Source organism: Genypterus blacodes, unplaced genomic scaffold (assembly GCF_046128005.1).
Source record: "Genypterus blacodes isolate CSIRO-AG114 ecotype Tasmania unplaced genomic scaffold, CSIRO-AGI_Gbla_v1 ptg000156l_1, whole genome shotgun sequence".
NCBI lineage: Eukaryota > Metazoa > Chordata > Actinopteri > Ophidiiformes > Ophidiidae > Genypterus > Genypterus blacodes.
In genome coordinates, this window is record NW_027466957.1 from 7,783,868 (window position 1) to 7,801,909 (window position 18,042).

Genomic DNA, 18,042 nt, shown 5'->3' on the forward strand with positions numbered 1-18,042 from the left:
GCATTTGAGTAGAAATTCCCCCAAAAAATGTAACCTGTGAAAACTGAATTACAATTTTTAGAATGAAAAGAACATAAGCTACAGATTTGTACATGAAAAAACAACAAATTCACATGAGGTGAGTGTATAAAGTAATGAATAAGTACCGGAAGTGATAGGAAAGTTAACAGTGCTTTGTTAAGTCCCTTTGGGATTAAAAACCAGAAATCATTTAAAGTAATGAAAAGAAGTGTCAAACACACTGCCAACAGTTACAATTATTGAATCCAGTTGTGACCCCGTACCAGACATCCTGCTGATTGCATTTGAATGGCAGTTTATTAATGAGAGCCAGAGGGAAGAGGTCAATTCACTGACAGTGCATGACATCATAGCATCAACAGTAGAGCCTTTGTTGGTGTCCGTCTCCTCTTATACCCCCCCTCCCATCCTGCATCCTGGCTGGCAGAGGAAATATGGGTCAGTGGGATTCATTCCTACAGTAATGTGCAGGTGTTTTGATTACACTGTACAGTACATTGCATAGAAGTGTTTGTCTCTCGTCTGATACAATACCAAAAGCCACCACTTGGTGTCCCTAAACTACAGTTGTTAGGACATGGCTCTGATCAGTTTAAGCCCTTGTTCATGTAGTGTAATTACTTTAAGAACTGGTGCTGACCTTACAAGACTGTGAGTGTGTGTGTGTGTGTGTGTGTGTGTGTGTGTGTGTGTGTGTGTGATGCGATGCACTTACAAAGAGTTTTCTTCATGTGTATCAGCCAGTGCTGTCATGTGATGAATCCACACGGAGCCAGAGATCTGATCAGCTGCTCCGCACAAATCAGCAGCCCCCACATCCATCCCTCACATGGATCTGCTTAGAACACAAACATCAGACAAACGTTTCTGCACAGCAAAAAAAAAAAAAAAAAGACTTAGAAGGGTTAACAAATCAATGACCTTTATGAGTTCAGTCTTATGATGCATGAAAAAACATTCCATAGTCTTGACTCTAAATGTAGGGTGTGAGCAGTACGTCCTCCCTTCTGTGAGTCACAGATATTGTCCATATTATCTCCACAAACTGCTGGTGTGGTCTCAAAATGGCAGGTTTGCGTTCTAACCAGCCATCTCTTCTGTTGTCACATTCCAGATGAAGTGTTGATTCAATCACCTTGAGGATTTCATTTGCACCTGGAAAAGAGTGATTGTGCTCTAACGAATGAAGACTGACACCTCAGCCTGGAGTGTGATCAGTCATATGATTGGGACGTTCACACAAGGAGGGTTTCAGAAAAGTGTAAAAACAAAACACCTGGTATCTTATTCCAAATTCATCTCTCTTTTACACCTCCGCTGATCATCTACAGCTAATCCCACTGGATCTCCCCCCCACCCCCTGTCTTCTCTCTGTTGTCTCTCACCTTCCTCCATCTCCCTTCTCTTCTCTTCCCTCCCCAATTCTCTATCTCTCCCTCTCCCTCCCAGTGAATGCTGTGGTGGTGACTGTAAGAAGCCCCAGGGAAGCGGAGGAGAGGATGTATCCCAGGGGGGGCCGCACTGTGTTCTGCTTTCTATGAGCCAGCGTGACCCAGAATGGCTGACAGGCAGCTCCCTGCACCCGGAGGCACTAACAGGGGCAACAGGCCTCTGCTCCATTTAAAACATTCAAAGTTCAGTCATCCGCAAAACACTTGGCCTTTCAGACGCTGCACTGACATGTTCAGAACAATTCTCCCAAGCAAAAGAGAGAAGCGAAAGCAAGAAATGGAATGCTGTTGCTATTCATGTGTGAGCGTGGGGGTACAAAATGGTTTGCGAAGATTGCTGTCGCTTAATAAAGGTGAACATACTGTAGGCCAGTGAAATGGCAAATGGCCTGACGGGGAGGCGTTTCATCATGTTTGGGTTGTGTTGATTTGTGGGCGAAATGAAAAGCGTGCAGCAACAAAAGTGGTTAATGATGCGTAGCTGAGTCAAGACAGGTTCTGAAATGGGGGGGGAGTCAGTTCTGGAGGACAAGGGATTTAGAAGCTACATCCATTCCAAAACCATTCCAAAACTGTATGACAGAGCACATGCTCCACTGCAAGAAGACATAAAGGAGCTACTGCATTTGCTTGACAACTGATTGCTGGACATCAAGAACCACCACTTCCTTCATGTCTGTTACATGTCACTTTATAGAAAATTATAAAATGGTGTCCTGTCATCTTGACTGTTGAGTTTAGTGACAGACACACTTCAGAGAACTTGGCAGTGGAAATATAATGATAATTACATTGAGTGTTATGAGTGATATATGTGCACACTGAATCCAAAAAGGCAGAAATGGTCAAATAAAGAGCCGTTTGGGAGCCGAAAGAGCCGGCTCTTCTTGGCCCTGGCTCACTAAATATAGCCGGGATTCCCATCACTAGTTTGAACATGGTCACATCAGTAAAAAAAAAAAACTTTCACCACCGCAGCTCCTTATTATAAACCACTAGCACAGTGATTCACCAAGATGGCTGATGACATCCATTCATTTTGTCGAAAAACTCAGCAGAAACATTTGCCGTGGCAGGCAATTAAGAGTGTGATAAAGCCTTAGCATTGACATGGAAATGCCAGTTAGTGTTCATGTTTCAGTCTTCCTCTTCTTTCCCTCCACACTAATAGGCAACAGCAGAGCTACAGTATCTCTTAAAATAGGCCTCATCCTTTTGATGCGTTCACGTGACAGGCCAGGCTGTGCCATCATGCTTCACTGCCATATTCTTCTTCTTCTTCGTACTTCTTCTTCTTCTTCTCCTCATGCTGTGGCGCATCGTTACTGTTTAAAAGACAAAAGAGAAATAGTACAAAGAACACGTTTGATTTCCCACCTCAGGATGTGTGACGCAGCGTGACATTTGTGTACTTGTTAGTTTTTTTCGAGCTTTCAATCTGGGATTTGCCACTCCGATGAATGAGGCGGACGTGCACGCGCGACACGCCGGGAGCGCGCGTTTTCTTTTCTTTTTTTCTTCTTTCCAGAGAGAGAGAGAGAGAGAGAGACTGGGGAGAGAGAGAGAGAGAGAGAGAGCGAGAGAGACTGGAGAGGGAGGAGAAAGACTCTTTACATGGAACAACTCCAGCGCTCCCAAAACTCTGCTGCAGGAAGAAAAAAAACTGACCCGGGTGAATTCTCTGGCGTCCGTTAGGAAACCATGAAGTGTCGTTAGTGTGTTTGTGTTTTCCTCCCGGCGAACAGGAAAGCGGGGCTCCGGAGGTGGAGGCGCTCCTCCTCCCGACTTTCACGCGCCGTAACGCGTGCAGCATTGTGGCGAAGCCCGAGCGAGCAAAGGAACCAAACCGGCCAAAGAGCGGAGGACAACTTTGTGCGAAGATGCAGGGGGTTTCTGCTACCGGTAAGTGGATGTCCCTCACCCCTCTCTCTCTCTTTGACTGTCTCTGTCTCTGTCTGTCTTTGTGTTTGAGAGGAAATTGCTTGTTTTTCGCGTTGTTTCCAAAAGTCTCCGGGTGTTTGCGCGCAGGGTTGGAGCTCCCAGCTGTCATCGGGACAGCTGCAGGCCCGCTCCGACCCCCCAAAACCACGCAGAGAGCCGCCTGTTTGCAAACACAGCAAGAGCCGGGCTGACATGGAGGACAAGGGGAATAATAGGGACTATACAGGAGCACAAACCTCTGAATCACCCCGAATAACACACTCACACATATCTGATGGCGATGATGGTGGTGGTGATGATGATGTCCATAACGGGTACAGTCTGTGTGTGTGATTTGAGTGGAGGAGAGTGTGTAAAGTGGACTGCTTGCGAATGAGACTTCAGATAAGTTGAAAGTGTGTATGAGCCTGTTGGCCTGTCTGTCAGTAAGATGTGTGAGAGCAGATGACTCAAAATGCTGTGTATGAATGTGTGTGTGTGTGTGTGTATGTGTAAGGGAGAGAGAGAGAGAGAGAGAGAGCGGGCGAGTGTGTGCCTCTGAATAATGTGCAGCCGTGTTCTTGATTATGAGATGAATGGGAACTTCTCTTATTTGCATTTCTATTCCGCTGCAGTCACAAAGGGAGCTTGCTTTACGCTGGGTTTCATTTCTTTCTGTCAAAAGAGACTCTTTTTTGTCTGGCGAGTCCAGAACATGGACAGTGTATTATGTCTTGTCCTCTGTCTTCAGATGACAGATCTGGGGCATCTGGTGTGTGAACAATGCCCTCCGATCAGCTCAGCACACTGAGAACCTGAGCTCTGCAGAGGAACCTTCAGATCTTCACGTAGGTTGCAGGCATTGAGAATAAATGCTAACATGCCAGACAAAGAATGGGGGAGGGTGTGTGTGTGTGTGTGAGAGAGAGAGAGAGAGGGAGAGAGTGATAGAGATGAAGTGCTGATGGGATGATATCAGGGCTGCAGCAGAGGTGAGCTATGCAGAGAGAGAGAGAGAGAGAGAGAGAGAGAGAGAGAGAGACAGTGTGTGTGTTGTGGGACTCAAGGGAGGAATCGATCTGCTGTCCTCCTGGCTGACTTTTCTTTTTCCGGCAGTCCAGCAGTCTGTCGTTACTCTCTCTCTCCCACACACACACACACACACACACACACACACACACACACACACACACACACACACACACACACACACACACACACACACACACTCACTCATTTATATATACAGTACACACACACACACACACACACACACACACATATTCCCAAGGCCTTGCTCCTTTTGTGCAATTCTCTCTCTTTCTCCCACACTGTCCCAGATCAATCTCTGCCCCCTCGCTTCTCTCTATCGCCGCTCTCCCCCTCACTATGTCTTTCTAATACCTCCTCTCAAACACACACATGCACACACACACACTACCTCTCACCATAACCACTGCTGGATGAAATATACAACTTTTTTTTCTTCTTCTCTTGAGTTAGCTTCCCCCAACCCTCTCCCCTCCACATGGGAACCACTGGTATGCTTGTTTTTGTGTTTACACTGGGAAGGTCAAAAGGGATGTAGGGCTCCTCACATCAAATCGTCGGAGATCCCAATAAAATAAACCAGCGGGTTCGATAGCATTCCTATGAATTTGACTTAATTAGTCCCTCTGCTCATGTTTCCAACTTCATAAAGTGATAATCCTTCACTTTTCTTGTATTAACATCAATTTTGCATGAAGTTTTTGTTGTGCAAGTGCTTCCACATATTGTTTTGTTTTGAGACCTGTTGACTTTTACCGACACGTTGCATGAACTTGCTCCCCCAGCCCAGTAGGTGGCAGCTTGTACACTTTTTGTGTGCTTGTCTACAGCCCACAAGAAAATAAACAACCAGGGAGCGAGCTTGCATTCTAACAACTTGATGAACAGTAGCTGAAAGTGACATCACCTCGTCATCGACATCGTCCGTATTTGCCAACCTGCTGTCATTACCCCCTGCTGCCTATAGGTGTCAGTAGCTAGATGAAAAACCGCAATGAAGCCTTAATTAAGTGGCGTTGAATGTGTTTCCTGTTTGACTATTGACAGCCCTACAGATGCAGTACAATAGTCGTCTGCGTGTGGCATCGAGCAATTTCAGCATTGACATCCCGGTTGCCTGTTTAGGTTGTTTATGATTAACAAAAGCTATTTGGCGGCCTGCCTGTGTTTAACCAAGCCTATGTAAACATCTCCCCTCCTTGTTAGATAAACACACAGCACCAGAGGAAGAGAGGAGGAGGAGGAGCGGAGGATGGTGAGAATATTATCTGCCAACCTCCCTAAAAAGCCCCCCTCCCCATGCTGTTGCTCTTCCTCACATTCAGGGGCTTGATTTGCCTGCTATTGTTCAGTTATTTACTTAAAGGCGTCCGTGCGAGTCTTCAGGAGATTGACCCATCACTCACTTTACCTGGAAGTGATGAGGACAGAGCTTGTAATGTCTCCACGGCGATAGTTTGACATACATGATTTGCAGTATGGCAAAATTAAGTGACAGCTTGAGTGTTTTAAATTGCTTCTCTCCTGATCTGTTAGTTTTGTTAATAAGGAGGCTAATATGACAGCAAATGATGACATAGTCAGACGACGCAGCCTAAAGCAGGTGTAATGCTCCCGAGAAAACAACTCACCAGGAAATTGGTGCACTGATGAAACATTTATACAACATCAGCCTCTTGATGAGTGAAGTACCACGGGTGATTCTCCCTTTAAGTGAAGGTGGTAGATGATGGGAGAGAGGACCAACGTTTGATTTGCTGCTTAAAATAACTCAAGAATGCTCAGTGTGCTATATAAAATGATGAATACAGCTAAGCTCTCTCTCTCTTTCTCTCTCTCTCTCTCTCTCTCTCTCTCTCTCTCTCTCTCTCTGATGATGATGATGATGTGTGTGTGTGTGTGTGTGGTACAGCATGACTCAGTTCTGGTGGTGTTCAGAAGCTTCAGGCTCTTTCCTTGCCTGCTCTTGGTGTCACATTGATTTTCGTAATGGTGGTCATTGTGTGCAAAAGGCACAGATCTATGTGTTTGTGTGTGTGTGTGTGTGTGTGTGTGTGTGTATTAGGTATTAGAGACAGGACAGTTTTAGATTGTTGGCTGGACATGTCTGTTGTTTTGGTTTTAAATACTTCTCCTTTACCTCTGCGTTACATAAGATAGTTCTTTATGAGGTTTGGTTGTTTAACTTAAGGCTTTAGGCTTTAGGTTTAACTGGTTGAGCATTTACTATGATAGTAACTATGACTGCTCAATGGAGGGAATATAATTGTTATTCATTTTGGATTGTGGAGTGATGTTGTGCAAACTGCTGTCAAACTGGTCCATGAGTGAGATGGGTGTGTCACTTTCAGAGGTGTGTGTGTGTTAATTCAGGAGGGCATTCCATAGTATAGATGTGATAATCTGTAATAACTGCATTCCAATTAGGTGAACCTTTGCCAGGGCGCTGATATTATGCATGCTTGCTGTCACACCTAAAGTGTCACCGCGTGCTCACCAGGCATTGTCAAAAGAGTGTGTATCACAAGGAAAAAGACCAATATTTTATCATTAGGAGTGAAATAATTTGGTAAAACTGTTAATAATCCTGCTTGAATTCCGATGCAGCTGACAAACTGGAGTCTCAAAGTGTTGCAGCTCTGCTTAATCTTTCATCAGATCTTTTATGGCTCCTGGAACAAAGGCGTTGTGGAAGCTGAAGGCTGTCTTGAGTATGCAATAACAATGCACTACCTGGAAATGGCCTCATCATTGTAGCCCACCGACACTCTGGTGCCCGGAGAGTGAACGTCCAACGAGAGTGAGCGGGAGAAGCGGGAGTGGTGGTGAATCAGATACTGTTTGGTATTAGGATCTTTCTGTGCAGAGAGCAGCAGTCCTTCCTGCACAATGTGTTTATACTGGAGGTCTCTTGGCTTATAGTAGGGTCTGGCTGACACACACTCTCCCTCACACACAGACACACTTGCACAGAAGACGGAATTGACCTAGTTTTCCTAAATGGTACCAACTGTTGAGGCCATCCAGAACAGGGCAGAATAGCTCGGTGTCATCCAATAAAGACCTGATTAAAAAAGGGCCCGGATGACCTCTGATAGGACAGATCGTTTTGAGTTAGCCGTGAGAAGATACGGGTCTGTTGTGGCTGCAGAGATGGAGTCGTACTTCGTATCTTAGTACTTCAGAAGGCTTTGATTGCTGAAGCGCTGAGCAGAGATCATCGCCTGATTCCCTGTGGCCGGCCCACGGATACACAAGCCCAGACATTTCATTTAAGATCCTTTAAGGGAGGGTCTGGTTCAGTAACCTTTCACCCCTGATCCATATGTGTCTCGCTGACAGGATGGGCAGGTCAGTTTCCCCCCCTCGACCATCTGTGTCTGTGTCTGTGTCTGTCTGTGCCTTCTTCTCCAGTTTGCTGTCTGTCTGGATGGGGCCGAGTCTGATGAGGGGGATTTTCCTGGGAAAGTCATATGGAAAGAAAAAAAAGAGCCCTTAATAGTAAAAGCATGTTCCATTCTATTTCTTTCCCTTGTGTGTGTGTGTGTGTGTGTGTGTGTGTGTGTGTGCGTGTGTGTGTGTGTGTGTGTGTGTGTGTGTGTGTGTGTGTGCATTTTATGAGTGGAGCTCCTTTCTAGCACACTGAAGGCATTGTGTTTTTCCTCTCTGATCATCAGAAAGAGAAGGCTCTCTGGAATCGGGGCTTCCTGCGAACACTGGGGTGAGGCAGGGAGGAAGAGGAGGTGCAGGGAGGGGGTGACAAGAGAGATTGGAGAGAAAGAAAAAGAGAGAGAGAGAGAGATATGCGTAGATCAGGGTCGCAGCAGAACACCAGGTAGCGCCTGTGTTGTTACCGGGGTGACCTCTGGGGTTTTTTTTTTTTACGTGCTCAGCAACATCAGTGGTACAGCTGGGCAGTTTTTTAAAAGCCAAATTTATTATGACCTTCCAGGTTTCCACGAGTTTCTCTGCGGCCTGAAATTCAACCTGCAGAAACGTTGAGCAGAGCACTTTTTTTGTTTTATCTTCGTCAACAGTACAGTGTGTTAGTGTTGTGTGGTTTAACGGTGGCGCTCAGACGGTTCAGATTTAAGAGTCGTTTTGCATTGTATGAAGGTTTGGTAGAATTAGATTTTCAGCAGCCTAATGCTCAACAATCTGACGTTGTGGCATCCATAGATACAGCATGAAGGACGGTCTATTACAGCCCCACGCTCACAACTGCATTACTACACTGGTAATGTGAAACAAATGCAATAGAATGAGTCTCCATGTGTAAGTTGATTTTCAGACCAAAGTGAAATGAATGCAGTGGCTGGCTGGAAGGAAATCATTCTAAAATCATTACTGGAAGGGGAGGATCAATCACACACAGTATACATTACATACAACCTACAGTCTACATTACTGCTGACCATTTAGGTCTCAGCAGTAATGTATATGGGTGTTGCAGTAAATAGGTCTAAAAAGACTCAATCGCCCCTCATACTGTAAGGCCGATATCATTCTGGATGTTACAGCTCTCTGTCTCTGTCTCTCTCCTGCCTCTGTCTCTGTCTCTGTCTCTCTCCTGTCTCTGTCTCTCTCCTGTCTCTGTCTCCTTGTGTCTCTCCCCTATAATCACCAAGCTCAGCTCACCTGATGTAGCCATAAAACCCAACCGTAAATGTTGTCTGGCTGATTGCAGCCAACAAAGGCACTTTGTGCTGAATTCTCCACGCTCACGCTCTCTCTGCAACCCCCCCCAAACACACGCACACACTCACACGTGCGCGCATAGACACACGCTCTGCTCTGCTCTGACTTCTGTTGTTATTAAGCATTCTCTCTCTCCTTCCCTTTAAACCTGATTATTGTTAGGGATTTAACAATAGACGAGCCGCACAATCCCCACCTAAACATTTTCCTCAGTATTATGTTTCCTCTGCTAAACCCTTTACACTTCATGGTGGGCCACACACACGCACACACACACACACACACACACACACACACACACACACAAGCACACACACACATACACACTGCTTCAGGGCCTGTCGGCAGCAGGAAACTGGAAACATCTCCTTGGTCGTGCTCTTGTTGCCAGTCCTTGCCTGTCACAGATTCTCCTCCCCTGTAATTCACAACCAGAGGGTGAAACAAGTATCTGCAGTCTTTATTTTGCCTGTTTGTATTGTGTCATTGCGTCCTCACTGCTGTGGTTGTGTGTTTGTGGCTTGATTCAGCCGTTGGTATTGCTGGGTAACTATTTTGAGACTTTTTTCCGCTCTGCCTACGCTTTTTCCTTTTATCAAACTAACGTGCGTTGAAGCAAGATGCAGTAGGGAGCAGCATCTTGTCCAGTCATGCAGCTTTGGATCTGATTTACACTATCAGATGGAGCAGAAACTTAAAAGAAAAATCTGTGCTCCACTGCTGCAGTAGTGTGTGTAAGACTCTTATCTAACCACTAGATGGCACTGTTATGTCATCTCTGCAGAGTTCCCTGTCCACCCTGCAGTTGTTGAAATAAGAGAGAGGGTTATTATGTCTAAATATAATGTTGAATACGTAAGATAAATACATTTTTTCAATACAGGAAGGTAAAATAGAAATTAATGAGTTGTTATGATGTCAGATTTGAGACATATTTGGTTTTATTCTTCTTCTTCAATATCAACACATATTCTCTGTTACAATAAGAGCAGTGACTGATTTTTTTTGGCACCTTTGCACCAGTGACTTTGTGTGTGTATGTGTGTGTGCTGCTTCTCACTGGCCCCCTCTGGGCTTTAAACAAATCTAGAGCTCAGCAGCCACTCCGGGTGACATCAAGGTGCTTCACACTGAAGGTCACCCTGGCAACAGCAGGCTGACGCTCAACTGTCTCCTCTCCTTTCGCCTATTATAGTCACCACCGACCACCGGCCATTCATCATGCTATATACTCTCTCTCCTTCTCTCTCTCTCTCTCTCTCTCTTTCCACCTCTCTCCATCTCTCTCCGTCTCCATCTGTAATGACTTTGTGAAAGGAGATAGCACTCTTTTATGAGCGCGACCTGGCCTCTGCTGTTCCACTTTAACGACTGCAGAAAAAAAGCAAATGACGCCACAAAGATGACTCGCATTTTAGTGGCATTAAGATGCATCACCTGGATCCTTGCCTTGTTTGCAAAGCAGACTGGACACTGTGGTCACACCAATCACCCACCCTCCCTCCCTCCCTCCCTCCCTCCATCCCCTCAGCTCTCATCGCTGGGTGGCCATAACACCCCTCGCCCTAATGAGGAGATGAGAGCTACATCCACACAGATGGATCCTGTTCCTCTGCGCCCCTTGTGGGTTGTTTTCCTCTAACTAGTTATTTCAGGCTTTCAGCGTTTTTGTTGGTCGGGGCCCTAATTCACTAACAAGCACTTCATTAGATTTACAACGATCCTGGAAGGTCACAATGTAATAAAACTACAATACGCTTCAGGCAGCTTGGCAGCTGTGTGAACGCACGCGTGCACGTGTGTGTGTACATATGTGTGCGTGCGTGCGTGTGTGTAGTATGCGATCTTCTGCTTCACATGCCTCGAGGTAAACTGTAAACTATAATTAATTTCTTCCCAAAATATGCTCCAGATATGTAATGATATGTTGTTACAAGGCCGTCCATCATTATGTTGCTGAAGGATGAGTGTCACCGAGATATGACACACACACACACACACACACACACACACACGGCGAACTGCATTGGCTAAGTGATAAACAAAAACAACTAGATGCACTCACACTCACACACACACACACACACACACACGTCATCCTCTGCTAATCTATCTGACAGCTGGGAGAGTCTGCCAGCAATACACTTTATAAGCAAACCACTCACAACCACAAACAAGCTTCCACCCTCTTACAATAAGTAGCTCGTGGGCCTGCTTTTCCTTCACGACGCGCGGCCAACAAGGGTTACATCATTGTTGCGTCTCATCCGGTGGCAGAAATGCAGCCGAGCGATGATTCCTCTCGGTTTCAGTCTGTGAGAAACTCGAGAACTACCAGAGCTACGAACGCGTCGGCTCGTTCGTGTTTTACATTCCTTTTTTTTTTGTTCGGGGTCACAAGTTTAAAATATGCATCCTGGTGCTGCGTCGCGTGTGTGTGTGTTTTGTGCTGATGAATTCCTAATCACAAGCGGGCTAATAAATAATCTTTAGTGTGTCTCTCTCCTTAGGAAGCCTCCAATATACACACAGCAGCTAAATGTGGATCATTTGTCACCGGGCTCTATTGGTTGTGCTTTACGTGCAACCGTGTGATCCATCATGCCATTTCGCTGCTGGTGACAAACCCCCCCCCCGTGTGTGTGTTCCTTTCCTCACTGCAGACATTTCCATCACACACACACACACGCACACAGGGCCCCTGCACCACCCGTCACCCGCTAACCCCCTGCACGCCTTTTGCTCTTAAACATGATGCAACACATGAACTCTGAGCCTGTAATTTGGTTGCAGGTGTTCTCTCACTCGAAGCTTTAAAACACAACAAAAGAGTGAAAACGATACGCAGGTGAAAGGTCTCGCCTTTCCGTCGTGAATGGGGCTGTGTGTGTGTGTTGTGTGTTGTGTGATGTGCTGCAGCGTCGCCCCCTTTTTGCTCCGATTGTGTCGCCGCTTCCTCGACACATACCTCTGATTTAAAATTTCACATTTTCTTCACTAACTATTTATTTTCCTCCCTCTCTCCCTCTTCCTCTCTCTCTCTCTCTCTCTCTCTCTCGCTCATTCCGCTCCACAGTAATCTCTATTGAGCTGTGCATAATCACAGGCCATCTGGGCTCTGTGGGGAGAGATGAGCCCGCAGCTCATCAGATGACCAATCTCACTGTAGGGGGGCGCACACACACACACGCTCACACACACACAACACACACGCACAGACACAAACGCACATGAACACAATCACACCTTTAATAGTTACAAACCATGGCAGGGACGCTCAATTCCATCACAAGCCTAAACGTAAAGGACAACAATGACAACAAAGCCGCGCAGTGTAAAGATATCACACTAACACAACAGCGAAGAAGCAACATGGCACCTTTTTCTGTGCCCCATATTCACGTTTAAACTACAGAATATTGTGCTTTGTACTTAACTCAAACCTAAATAAAAGCAGAAAAGCTACGATGTTATAAACCAGGTTCCATAAAAGACTAAAAGCGTGTTGGTGTATCAGCGGTTAATCATTTTCCTTGACTGTGATTTATTCCACAGTAGATATGGTGTCAATTGTGTTATCAGCTGTTCGTGTTATTGCTTCACTGTCTGCTGAGCTCACTAGAGAACACACACAAAAGAGCTCCCAGCACTTTATTAGACGCACAACCAGATAACGTAGTTGAGAGACGCTCGCTTCCGTTATTCCAGTTAATCACAGTTTATCTGTTTTTACGTCGGAGCGCTTCGTCAAACCGTAATGAAGCAAAGATGAAGATTCAGTACGGATGGATCGCCGCCGCAACCCCTCCCTCACCCATCGACCCGCCCAACCCCCCCGGTACTGAAGTGTGTATCAGTTAGTTTTGGATCCCATGAAAGGAAGCCAGTGAAAGGCAGATGCAGATTACAGGAATTGTATATTGTTCTTGGACGTCCGATATTTGCTTTGTAGACAGAAATGTGTTTGAATTCTGGTTTTGTTTTTCACATCCCGGAACATTCCACCAACAAACAAAGCGTTCCTTCCGTTTGTCCCTTTTCCTTTATTCATTTTTGCTGCTATCCTTCAGGGATGTGATGCTACTCACTCACACACCGTGGTCCAGTCCGGGGTCCAGTCCCTCACAGGCAACACGGATCGATCTTTCATTCAGACATGACCTCGCTACTCCCGCAGATTGGTTTTGATATCAATAATGAATTAAAAGATTCTCCCTAGGATTAATTATTGATGAGTTCTTCTTTAACGAGATGCTTCGACTCCAAAGAGGGGGAGGATTGACGTGTGTGTGTGTGCGTGCGTGTGTGTGTGTGTGTGTGTGTGTGTGTGTGTGTGTGTGAGAGTCAACGCCTCTGCGATTTATAGTGTATGCGGCCTCTGTGTCAACACTTGAGCTGGGCAGACACACACACACACACACAAACACACACACACACACATGCAGAGATTCATTCACAGAAACGCAAATTAAAGCCGACACGGGAGACACACCTGTTTCCCCCCTTTACAAGCTCCACTCCGGCCTCTGAGAGCTCTAATTGATCCCCGTCTTGGATCTTTAAGAGGTGGATTCCCCACGGAAGAAAGCCGATCCTCCGTCTTTGTGCGTCAGGGATGAATGTGTGTGTCGGCGTTGTTGTGGAAATCTACAGCTGCTGTTCTTCTCTGCCGCGTCCTTCGTCGACCTCTTGTCCCCCTGCAGAGGTTGGGCTTGGCTGGATGTTGTGTCTCGCCGCCGCTGCAGGGGCCTTCGGAGACGTGTGAATGTAAAGGTTAAACATTCCCGGCTGAAGCATCTAAGTGTGTGTCTGTGGTGTCTGTGTGCGTTTGCCCGGACGGCAGCGTGCAGATTTGTTGCTCATCCGCCCGCCTGCGTTGTCTTTCTGAGCCAGGGCTTTTTTTTTTGTTTTGTTTGGAAGAATCTTGGAGTCGGGTCAACATGCTGGGGAATGTGAGACATTTCCATGACAACAGCCTAGTGTTGTCCTCCTTCCGGCTTTCATCCTCCGGGTGTGTGTGTAGAGTGTGCCGTGGCATCGTCCTGCTGATTAATTGGAGCTATTTGAGAAATGATTTACTTATGAAATGTTTCTGTCTGACTCTAACTGGGCTATGTCCTCTGTGAGCCTGCAGCAAGCCAGCACCAGATAGAGGAAGTGTGTGTGTGTGTGTGTGTGTGTGTGTGTGTGTGTTTGAATTCCAAATATTCCTTTGATAGCCAGTTGACAGAAGTTTGGCAGATATTCAAAGTGTTGATGCAGTGTGTTGCACATGCAGTTAATGGGATTGTCGTGAATGTGTCTCGTGTTTGTTGAGGTTCGCTGGAGCCCGGAGAGCCTGGAGAGCCTGGAGAGCCCAGTATGTGGCGATCCACAGGGTGTGTGTTTGACAGTCGTATCCATAACGAGAGGCGGACGCGCAGACATAGGATTTGTCAGCCGTGTCACTCTGGCCGCCCCTTGGAGGAAGAAGATGAAGAACAAAGTGACAGTGTGTACTTTCCATCCCTGCGTGTGTTTACTCTGTGTGGCTGCAGATGTGTGCGGGGGTGTCCTGAGTGTGTGTGTGTGTGTGTGTGTGTGTTTGGGGTGATCCCATCAGGCAGATGTGTGACAGATGCCCTCCTTCAGTCAGCTGAGTGGGATGGAACCGGAAGATTTAGACTAGCGAAGCCCTAAATATTCCAGTGGGTTTGTGTTTGTGCGTGTGTGTGTGTGTGTGTGTGTGTGTGTGTGTGTGTGTGTGTGTGTGTGTGTGTGTGTGTGTGTGTGTGTGTGTGTGACAGATACACAGATTTTCCTCTCTGGACAGATGGAGAGAGAGATCATTGTTGTAATTAGTGGGCAGTGCGGTGCGTTTGTTCAAAGAACTGTGTCAGCTTTGTGCTTTTGCCCTCTATTCTCTTTTAAGCTCACTCCTTCTGTTGCGGAAATTAAAAATGGCCTCTTTCCTACCTAATTCCCCTCCAAAGCAGCAATCTCTCCGCCTTCTATCAACTAAAAAAGAGGTAGCAGGACGGTGAGAGGTTTCGGCATTCCTCCTTAACCCCGCCGCTCACATTCCTCTCTTTGGTGTAAAGAGGCTGTAGGAGCACCATGCCTCATTAGATAACCCACAAAGGCAAAGGGCTCCATCCGTATTCCGAACGGATTCTTCCCTTATTTGGGTCGCCCCCGCGGCACAGAATTCCCCGTCCCTACTTTCGTCCTTCCTTCCCTTTCACGTGAGCGTTACGTCTCCGCCGGGTTTGTTGGGCGAAGCAGGAGAGAGGCACCTGTTCTTCCCCCGACCGGCACCCATGCATAATTCACTGCTTTGAGAATTTTCAATGAGAGCCGGTATACGCCGTCTTCATCACTGCTTCCACGGGAGGGCGAGGCTCAACCGGGGGGGGGGCCCAATTTTTTTTTCACGCCCTGTCTCTTAACTCTTAACTAGCTTGAAAATATAAAGCTCCTGAATCTAAATGTAACACGGCCGCCCCCCCCCCCCCCTCTCTCCCGTTTATATTCCCACTTCCTCTCCTCTCACCCCGGCTTTAGAGCCTCGTTATCATTTCTGGGGGGAAACTGGGAGTGTTCAGTGGCGGCGTTTCCATGGTTATGGGTGGCATTCGTCTGTGGGGTTCAGAGCGGGTGTCGGGTGATGTCACCCCCCGTCTTTCAAGCCAGTGTCACCCCGACCATTGATAGTGAGTGGGTGGCGGGGGGGGTGTGTGTGTGTGTGTGTGTAATTATATGTGCATATGAAGAGGGGCAGGAGGAGTTTGGGGTGCGTCATTCTGGCAGATTTTCTGATCCAGGCGTCTGTTATGGGGTTGCTGGGGGGGAATCACACAGACACGGATGTACTCCCCTGAGACCTGTGCAAAAATCCCCCCCCCCCCCCCCCCCCCTCCCCTCCAAGAGATATGGCATCATTTATTATTTACACATCAGGAAAGACAAATTATTTTGTTGGGAGCGATAATTCCTTCTTGGCAACACCTCGTTTCCAAACGGTTTCCAAAACCTCCTCCCCCTCTCTCACTCTAATTCACCCTTATGCTCACATAAACACACACTCGTGCAACAACTGCACAGGCACACTCACACACACAAACACACACTTCCCCCATCCTTCATTCAGCCACTTCTTTCCTCTCTCCCTCCTCCACTCACTTCTCTCTCTCTCTCTTACTCTCTCTCCCTCGCTCTCTCTTACTCTCCCCTCCTTTCCCCTCCCTCTCCCCGCCAGCCTGGGCCCGTCATTAGTTTCCATGGTGACGGTCGGGAGGCATTATTGCCGGGTTGAGAACTGCTCCCGGGTTCCTTTCAGAGTGGCGGCGGCGGAGGCATTGTTCAGTCCGCCGCTCTGAATGGTTTGGGGATCAGGACGGGGAGAGAGAGAGAGAGAGAGAGAGAGAGAGAGAGAGACAGACAGAGACACAGAGAGAGAGGGAGAGCAGGACAGGAGCACATTTTTTGGGGGGCCGGGACAGTGCGTTTGTAGAGGGTGGGGGGTAGGAGGAGGAGAAGGAAGAGGAGGAGGAGAGAGAGAGCCAGCGTGGTGGTCAGGGAGAGAGAGAGAGAGAGAGTCAGCGAGCGAGCGGGAGTAGTAGCGGTAGCAGACTCGTGCCGTCTCCCTGAGAGCTCCACCGACGCATCCAGGATTCCTCGCCAGCCTGCTCGTGGCTCAGGGCTTGGACTTTATTTTTTTTAGGGAGTGTGTGTGCGTGTGCGTCTGTCCCCCTGTGCCGAGAAAGAGGAGAGGACAGGATCGATAGAGATTTCAGAGCGAGAGTGAAAACAGAGACAGGATCGAAGGCAGATGGCAGACTGAGTTAAGAAGGTGAGTTTCAAATGGCGTTCCAGCTCACTATCTCTCCCTCTCTCTCCCTCTCTCTCCCTCTCTCTCCCTCTTTGGTGGCTCTACTGTGTACTGTAGTGATGTGGACACGAGTGGACATGTTGTGCCATCTTTACCTTTGCTTTATTATATTCCTAATGTGTGCATGTAGCAGGTGCTCCTCCATCTCCTCCTGCACAGTTTGTGCTTCAGACCTCACGTCTGGGTCGTGTTTGGGTGCGTGGGGTCGCAACCGTCTACTGAATGTGGGCTAATTCCCGTCTGCCTCCTGAAATATAAATGCCAGTCTGCATGGTTTATTGAAGGGAGAACATCGGGGGCAATTTTCTGCTGCCTAGATTCCTCCCTGCAGTGTTTTAAGGGACAAAGTGTGCCTCCTTGATGTCTTCAGAATGTTATTTCTTCAAGTCGATTTCTATTACAGTGAGTAATTAGGAGTGAGAGCTGAACCCTCTGCTCTGTGTGTGTGTGTGTGTGTGTGTGTGGAGTAATAGAGCAAGCAGTGAACAGCTTTCTCAGTTTGTTGCCCCCGTGCTATCTTTTCCGATAAAAAGCAACACATGTGATTTTCCTTTGACGAAACCCATTAAAGGAGAAGCTGAACAGACGCCCTATTGACTCAAAGTGACACGGCGGTTATTACTATGAGAACGGTGATGTCATCGCAGCACTGAGCAACCTCAAATATGATTTACAAGCTTAAGAATCAATAGTACAGCCTCTGCTCATGTGTTTTGTCCAACGTTCAGCGCCGGAGCATTTGTATGTTTGCATTCGGCCTCTTAGGGTTTTTGGCACACTATAATTTAGCTGACTAGGGAGTTGTCTCAAGAAGCGGGGAGTCTGAGTGTTTCCATGACGACCGGCAGCAGCTGTGCGAGCCTAGCCGAGGAGCTGAATGTGTGGCAGACACTGTGGCATTGCCGAGACGCCGTGAAAGACGGCGGGGTCTAATCAATGACCTTTTGACCCAGATCAATGAGAGGGAGCTGAGCCAAGCAGCCACAGGGACCAGCTGACATGTTTCATACATACGTACATACCAAGCGTCTG

At 47.2% G+C, this 18,042-nt stretch overlaps 1 protein-coding gene across 1 annotated transcript in view; it reads left to right on the plus strand.

Moving 5' to 3' along the window:
* Positions 1 to 3,127: 3,127 nt before the first annotated feature.
* fgd (faciogenital dysplasia) overlaps positions 3,128 to 18,042 on the plus strand; it is a 39,734-nt gene continuing 24,819 nt past the window's right edge. Inside the window, exon 1 of the mRNA XM_076166358.1 lies at positions 3,128 to 3,374. Within this exon, the coding sequence (XP_076022473.1) occupies positions 3,353 to 3,374 (22 nt within the window). The 5' untranslated portion in view covers positions 3,128 to 3,352. The remainder of the gene's footprint in view (positions 3,375 to 18,042) is intronic.